At 39.9% G+C, this 8,477-nt stretch overlaps 1 protein-coding gene across 1 annotated transcript; it reads right to left on the bottom strand.

The window, feature by feature from the left end:
• Window positions 1-4,948: 4,948 nt before the first annotated feature.
• Window positions 4,949-8,393, bottom strand: LOC112656796 (gamma-crystallin A). Its single transcript, XM_049106584.1, has 2 exons — window positions 6,456-8,393; window positions 4,949-5,285 (listed from the first exon to the last, which is right to left on the bottom strand). The coding sequence occupies exons 1-2, from the start codon at window positions 6,576-6,578 to the stop codon at window positions 5,013-5,015; spliced, it is 396 nt and encodes a 131-aa protein (XP_048962541.1). The 5' UTR covers window positions 6,579-8,393; the 3' UTR covers window positions 4,949-5,012.
• Window positions 8,394-8,477: the final 84 nt, after the last annotated feature.

An 8,477-nucleotide genomic window follows, 5' to 3' on the forward strand; every position in this document is an offset into this window, starting at 1 on the left:
TCAGAGCCAGAACAAAATGTGGAGCTCATCTTATCTAGACCCTTCATTTTATAGAGAGGGAAAGTTTTGGGGTACTGAGCTTTGTGCCATAAAATGCTGTTTTCTAAGTCTCTAAATTCACCAGATTAAAACAAAACCAAATCCTAAATTAACAAAGTTATTTTCGGAGAGACATGTCACCTGGTTTTTCATTTTTTTGTAAAAACAGAGATCATACATCTTTAGTCACCCAACCAGAGGACAACACATGATGATTTAGCTAGGCCAGCAACAAAACCTCAACTCTTCTACGTATTTGGAATTGATAAGAGCCACAACATTTTGATAATATGTGTTTCTTTATATTTATAATTTATCTTTGTAAGTTCCTTTACAAGAAGGAATTTTATTTTAAAAGAATCTTCATTACTTAAGGTTCTGTACAGAACATTATTTTTTAAAGACTTTTTTTTCTTTCTTTTTAAGTAATCCTGATACCCAACATGGGGCTTGAACTCACAACCCTGAGATCAAGAGTCACAAGCTCTATGGACTGAGCCAACCAGGCACCCCAGAGCATTAGTTTTTAAAAGATCTTTGTTGATATATATTCACATATCATACAGTTGATCCATTTAAAGTATATACTTGGGATCCCTGGGTAGCTCAGCAGTTAGCGCCTGCCTTCGGCCCAGGGCGTGATCCTGAAGACCTGGGATCAAGTCCCACGTCAGGCTCCCTGCATGGAGTCTGCTTCTCCTTCCGCCTGTGTCTCTGCCTCTCTCTCTCCTCTCTCTGTCTCTCATGAATGAATAAATAAAATCTTAAAAAAATGTTTTAAAAAAAGTATATACTTAATGATTTTAGTATGTTTATAGATATGTACAACCATTCCTACAGTCAATTTTAGAACATGCTCATCAATGCAATGAGAAATCCTGTACTTGTAAATTGCATTCCTTTATCCACCATCCTCCGAGCCCTAAGCAACCACTAATCTACTTACTATCTTTGTAGATTTGCCTACTCTGGATATTTTATATAAATGGAATCTTATAACATATATGTTTTTGTGACTGGTTTCTTTCACTTTGCATAATGTTTTCAAGGTTCATCCATGTTATAGCATGTATCAGTATTTCATTCCTTTTAATGGATAAATACTAATGGAATACTAATGGAATTCCATAATATGGATATATCACATTTTATTGATCCAATTATCCATCGATAAACTGGGTTGTTTTCACCGTTTAGCCATTGTGATTGGTGCTGCTATAAATGCTATGTATAAGTTTGTGTTTGAACATTCCTTTCAATTCTTTTGAAGATATACCTAGAAGTAGAATTGTTGAGTCATATGATAATTCTGTGTTTCACTAAGGAACTGCTATTTTCCATAGCAGCTGCACCATTTTACATTTCTACCAGCAACTTATATGAGTTCTAATCTCTTTACATCCTTACCAATATTTGTTATTTTCTGGGGATTTCCTTCCCTAAAGTTATAACTATCCTAGTGGGTATTAAGTGGTAGTCCATTGTGGTTTCAATTTGGATTTCCCTAAGAATTAATGATGTTGAACATATTTTCATTTGTTTATTGACCATTTGTATATCTTCTTCAGAAAGATACATATTCAAGTCTTTTGCCCATCTTTTAATTGTGATTCTTTGTGTTATTGAGTTGTAAGAGTTGATATATATATATGTATATATGCAGAATATATATGTGTGTATATATATGTGTGTGTGTGTGTGTATATATATGTATATATATATATATATATCTCAACATATATATTCTGGATACTCAATTCTTACCAGATAAATGGTTTATAAATATTTTTTCCCATTCTGTAGACTGGCTTTTCACTTTCTTTTAAAGAAAATTATTATTTATTTTGTTTTCTCCCATGATTTTATTTCAATTCAAGTTAGTTAACATATAGCATAGTATTGATTTTAGGAGTAGAATTTAGTGATTCATCACTTAGATATAACACCCAGTGCTCACATCAAGAGCCCTCCTTAATGCCTATCACCCATTTAGCGCATCCCCTCACTCTCCTCCCATCCAGCAACCTTCAGTTTGTTCTCTGTAGTTAAGTTTCTTATGGTTTGCCGCTCTCTCTGTTTTAACTTATTTTATTTTTCCTTCCCTCCCCTTATGTTCATCTGTTTTGTTTCCTAAATTCCACACATCAGTGAAATCATATGGTATTTGTCTTTCCCTGACTGACTTATTTTGGCTAGCATAATGCACTTTTGCTCCATCTATATCATTGCTAATGGCAGATTTCACTCTTTTTGATGGCTGAGTAGCAGTCCATTGTATATATACATACCATATCTTCTTTATCCATTTATTGGTTGATGGACATTTGAGCTTTTTCCATAATTTGGCTATTGTTAATAATGATACTATAAACTTTGGGGTGCATATACCCCTTCAAATCAGTATTTTTGTATCCTTTGGATAAATATTTAGTAGTGCACTTGCTGGATCATAGGGTAGTTCGACTTTTAATTTTTGAGGAACCTCCATGCTGTTTTCTAGAATGGCTGCACCAGTTTGCATTCCCACCAATAGTATAAGAGAGTTCCCCCTCCTCTGCATGCTCGCCAACATCTGTAGTTTTCTGAGTTGTTGATTTTTAGCCATTCTGATAGGTGAGGTGGTATCTTATTCTGGTTTTGATTTGTATTTCCCTGATGAGAGATGCTGAGCATTTTTTCATGTGTTAGTCATTAGTATGTCTTCTTTGGGGAAATGTCTGTTCACGTTGTCTGCCCATTTCTTTTTTTTTTTTTTTTCCTGCCCATTTCTTAACTGGATTATTTATTTTTGGGTGTTGAGTTTGATAAGTTCTTTATGGATTTTGAATATTAACCCTTTACCAGATATGTCATTTGCAAATATCTTCTCTCATTCCATAGGTTGCCTTTAAGTTTTGTTGATTGTTTCCTTTGCTATGCAGAAGTTTTTTATCTCAGGAAGTCCTAATAGTTCATTTTTGCTTTTGTTTCCCTTGCCTCCAGAGACATGTCTATTAAGAAGTTGCTATATTCACTTTCTTGATAGTGTCCTTTGATGCCTAAGAGGTTTTAATTTTGACTAAGCCTGATTTACTTTGTTGTTCTTGTTGTTTATGCTTTTGGTATTATATTTAAAACGTCATTGCCTAATAAAAGATTATAAAGATGTATGCTTATGTTTCTTCCAAGTTTTACAGCTCAAGTTTTTACTTTTAAGTCTTCGAGGTTTTTTTTTTTTAATTTTATTTATTTATGATAGTCACACACAGAGAGAGAGAGAGGCAGAGACACAGGCAGAGGGAGAAGCAGGCTCCATGCACCGGGAGCCTGACGTGGGATTCGATCCCGGGCCTCCAGGATCGTGCCCTGGGCCAAAGGCAGGCGCCAAACCGCTGCGCCACCCAGGGATCCCAATCTTCAAGTTTTTGGAGTTAGCTTTTACATATGGTGTGAAATAGGGAGCTAACTTCCTCCTTTTGCATGTGGTTGTCTAATAGTTTCAGCACCATTTGTTAAAAAGCTATTCTTTCCCCCCGTTAAATCATCTTCACATCCTTGTCAAAAATCAGACACATGGTTAATTTCTGGATTCTCCAGTCTATTTCATTCATCTCCATGTCTACCCAATGCCAGTGCCTCACAGTCTTGATTACTGTTGTTTTGTGAGAAGTTCTAAAATTGAGAAGTACTCCTACTTTGTTCTTCTTTCTCAAGATTGTTTTGGCTATTCTGGGTCCCATGCAATTCTTCTTTTTTTTTTTTTTTTTCCATGCAATTCTATGTGAATTTTAAAATCAGTTTGATAAAGAAGTTATCTGGGACAGAGCACTATTTTTGCTTATATAAATTTGGAAAGAGAATTAGCATTCTGGGAGAACAGAATACTACAGAATCCACTTGACTTTCCACTTTAATACTTCACTCTGTGTAATTGAGTCTTTTTTAAAAAATTAAATTCAATTAATTAACATATAGAGTATTATTAGTTTCAGAGGCAGAGTTCAGTGATTCATCAGACTTATATAATACCCAGTGCTTGTTACATCACATAGGTAATTGAGTCTTAGAAATAGAAATTCATACTGGAATCCAAAATAAAGCTGACTGTATTGTACTCTTGAATTTGAGCAAACACTGGGGATACATGAATTTTCTACATTTACATTTGTGTAATAATTTAAAAATAACAAAATGTGTTCACAATCTTTCCCTATCTTTTCATCATAATCATCCTGGGATTTAGTGAAGCAGGGATCTCTCATCCACGTCTAGTCTTCAATAAAGTGATTTAGGCACAGAAAGGATAAGAAATGACTTGCTTAAGGAGATAAACCAGTAAGTAGGGTAACCAAGTATCCTGGTTTACCTGAGACTGAGGGGTTTTCCAGGATGTAGGATTTGTGATGCTAAAACTGGGAAAGTCCCTAAAAAACTAGTCTGAGTTGGTCACATTACCAGTAACTAGTAGAATTAGGATAACAACCCAGGCCTTTAACACTTACTTTAACACTTCTCTTCCCAGCTGAACTCATTAAGCACGCTTGACCTTCTCTACCTTGGGAATTCTGCCTAAAAGCCCTCTCTTCACTCAGCTTTTCTTGACTAATCTGAAATTCCAGCTGCCCTAACCTTTCCAGCAGGCCCTTGTCTTTGGTATACCAGCCTCAACTTGTTCTATGTTTTTTACTTTATGTGGGTCTAAGAGTTTTTCCTTCCATTGGTCTTTTCCTCTCTTTCTCAGACTGTGAGTTGTAGAAGAAGACATGGTGCTTCTCCCTCCTCATGAGTGGGGGCTTCATAAATCCTGTTGCCTGACCAACGGGAAGTAAGTAGACATTCCAAACACCTGACCTTCAGGGTCAGGTATGTTGCCAAGGATCACCATTTATTAGAGTTCAGTGATTATGTAAGATAAACAAGAGTCACTTGGTGCCAGAAACACAATTTGCATATTTATTGCATTTTGATATGGATCATAACAAGAAACACATAACCTAGTACAAATCGATGACCCGTCTCAGAGAGCCCACTCGGGCATCCATGGCTCCCCAGTCGTGGTAGCGCCTGTAGTCCCCCGGCCTCAGCAGGTACTGGCGCCCCCGGTAGTTGGGCATCTCGTAGAGGACCCAGTAGCCCTCCAGCACATGCAGGGAGTGGAGCTCATTGAGCCGGAAGCGATCTTGGATGCAGGAGCAGTCCTCAGTGAGCTCAGAAACAAGGCCCCCGTAGTCATCTCTCTCGTACAGCCTTATCCTGTGAGAGCTGGTCTGCTGGGACCATAAACAAAAGAAGAAAAATCAATCATGTGCATCTCTGATCTCAGTAAAAGTGAGTCAGCCTGCATCTTCATGCAGCATGGTTTTCAAACCATCCTGCCGGATACATGTCCTCTCCTCACATTGTTGGGCTGACAAATTAGGAAGAATATCAAAACTGACTTGGTCTTGTGGAAGAAACAAACCTTGAAATAAAGGGAACAAAAGGGATTCCTTCGTAGGAAACCATTGGTTACAACCATATTTAGTGAGTCTGTAAGAGAGGATTTTAACTCTTTTCCATTATGGCTGCATATAACTGAGTCCTAACAAGCTTGTTTCTAACTCACTCTTCACACGTAATTTACAATCCGTATTTACTCTGAGTCCACATCTGACATTTTGCCAAGTAACTGGAACCATTTGAGATTCTTGCCTCAAAGAAATTCCTATTTTATTCGTGTGTCTTTTTGGATCTGCAAATTTCTCTAGCCTACTTTTGGTTTCACTTCTTGAATCTGCTTGTCACACCACGTAACTTGGTGTCACCAGCAAGCAGAAACACAAACTCGACGTGTTTAAAAAACATTAAGCAGCACTTTGATGAGGACCACATCCCATGAAATCCTAATTAATGATCTGTCTCTGACCCTCATAAGAGACTAGTTGATAATGACTTGTGGGAAACAGGGAGTCCCTTAGGAGCTGAGACATATTGTTCTAGTTTCTAGATCCTTCTGTCATAGAGACTGTATGGAAAACAATCAGTAATACAGTCAGGACACATCATGCCTATGTTCTCCCGTAGTCTCTTCAGTCTTCCTATCATTAAAAAATAATGACCTGGATAGGCTTTTTTTTTTTTTTTCCTTTTCTGAACATGGTGATTTTTATTTAGAGAGCAGGGATCAGCTAGGTGCTACCAAATTTAACTTTAGAGACTGTGTTGTAATTTCTTATGCCTAAGAACAATCTTGTCCTAAGTAAGAAAAAAAAAAAAAAGGTCACAGTGAGTCATAAGCCTGTTCACAATTTTTTTTTTTTAGATGCTCCAGAGTCAGGCAGTGCTATCCTTACTGTGAACACTCATCCCGAGTGGAAACAAAGGGACTCTGAGGAACAGGAATTTATGGCCACGGATCAGTGATGCTTTCACATCGGGCTGGTGGAAGCAAGACTCACGTAGGGGATGGCCTGGCAGGAGCGGATGGAGTCGCTGAAGCCCAGCCACTGCTGGTAGTCGGGGTAGTCCCCGCGCCGCAGGAAGTACTGGTGGCCCTGGTAGTTGGGGCGCTCGTAGAGCATCCAGCAGCCGCTGTCCACGCGGATGGAGTTGCAGCGGCTGAAGTAGGGCTGCAGGTTGGGGCAGTCGCTGCTGCACTCGTAGTGCCGGCCCTGGAAGCCCCGGTCCTCGTAGAAGGTGATCTACGGTGGGAAACAAGGGGGGGGGGCAGAAGTCAGCGAGGAAGCACCCCCAAACACAGTAGACACTCCGCTGACGTGGCCTGGCACCTCGGGGGGCTCACCTTCCCCATGGTTGTTGGCCTCGGATGATCAGCGTCCAGTGTGATGGGGACAAGTGTGGCAGCCGGTATATGTAGCAGGAGGGCTGCTGCGTTGGCAAGAACAACACAAAAGGGGCCTGGGGGTAGTGCGTGAGGGGATTTCTATGTTCTCTCTCTTTTTTTCATTTGGGATCATGGGGCAGGGGGCTCTCATTCTCTCTGGCATTTTCGAGTTCTCCTCACTAGCTCCAGTGAAAGGAATTGAGGTCAGCAGAGCCATTATGACCTTGGAGACAAAGGGCGCACTTCTCATCCTATGCAGCTCTCTAGAAATACATTACATGCCCAGCATTTTGTGTGTTTGCCTATGGAAACTGCTGAGATGGGGTTGGCGGTTCCATCTGGGGTGACTCGTGACAATCCTGTGAGTTCCAGAAGGACTTGAAGGGGTAAAGGTGACCAGAAAAATCCTCTGATTGAAAGGCAATTACATTTTCTAAATTACTTCCTTGATATGATGTGGTTTTGATAAAAGTATTTTGCATATGTTTATGTAGGGGGAAAATATTAGAATGGTGTATGTATATACCAAAACATCAGTGATGGTTATCAATAAATGGTAAGATTATAGATTCTGGTTTTATGTTTTTATTTCTCCTTTTTGCTGTTTTTGATTGCCTTAATTTTTACCATAAATATATGTGACACTCATGAAATGAAAAATAAACTCCATTTGTAAACGTGTAACTCTGAGTTGCTGGGGGAAAGCAGCAAATTTTGAAAATAAGTATAATTTGTTCTGAGATCAAATGCTTCTCCTTGGACTAAAAGAGATTTCCCAAGACTCTGTGAGACGCTCTGAGAGCAGGAAAACATACAGGATCCTTCCATTCCTCTCTCTCCCACCAACCATTTTCTAGGGTTGCTTTTCTTCTCAAAACTAGCAGCATACTTTGCCTGAGTTTTCCCTTTCTGGAGCATCACTGTTTCAAGTAACTTCCTAAGTAGCTTTCTCCATTGCTGCCACCCTATTGATTTAGAAGCACCCCTCAGCTATGCAGGGGTGCGGGAGGCCTTCAGTCCCCAGCATCTTGGTCATCTGTGGGTGTGCAGAAAGATGGAGTCAAACACCTTCGTGGTTTGTGACCCACGGAGGGCTCTGAAAAGGTATCCAACCGCAACTGGCTCTGAGTGTCCACAATATGATTTGTGAAGGTCCTTGGGCAGCAAGTGAAGCAGACGTGCAGATGTCAAGAGGACAGATAGCAGTGGCCACAAAGAAAAAAATGTTCCCTCCCAACTGGCAGAGCTAGACAAAAGGAAATCAGGCAAAGCTCTAGGACACTAGATGGGGAAAAGGGGCAAAGCTCTAGGACACCCAGGGATCTCAAGTCACTGAGGCATCCTCTGCCTCTCTCCCAGTGCTGCAGGCCTGCTGGTAAACCTCAGTTACAACCATAAATGAACCCATGTGGAAAAGGCAGCGTCGGTCTCCCCAACCACAGCACCACATCGGGATGCCATTTCCAGGAAAAGCCAACAAACCAAACACTTGTTTTTGCACATGTTCAAGACAACTGTTCTGCAGAAAGGTGGCACATCAAACCCTTAAGAGTCACATTCACTGGGTCAAATTGTTACCACGTATATTTATAAGCCAAACCACATGCCTACTCAGCATTTTGGAAAGTGTGGAAAG

This window comes from Canis lupus, chromosome 37 (assembly GCF_003254725.2).
Source record: "Canis lupus dingo isolate Sandy chromosome 37, ASM325472v2, whole genome shotgun sequence".
NCBI classification, from domain to species: Eukaryota; Metazoa; Chordata; class Mammalia; order Carnivora; family Canidae; genus Canis; species Canis lupus.

Excerpts from the sequence above, each read along its gene's own strand:
- LOC112656796 (XM_049106584.1), bottom strand. The coding sequence starts at position 6,578 with ATGCTCTACGAGCGCCCCAACTACCAGGGCCACCAGTACTTCCTGCGG. Across the intron at positions 5,286-6,455 it reads CCTGCCAGGCCATCCCCTAC|ACCAGCTCTCACAGGATAAG; the intron begins GTGAGTCTTGCT and ends TGGTCCCAGCAG.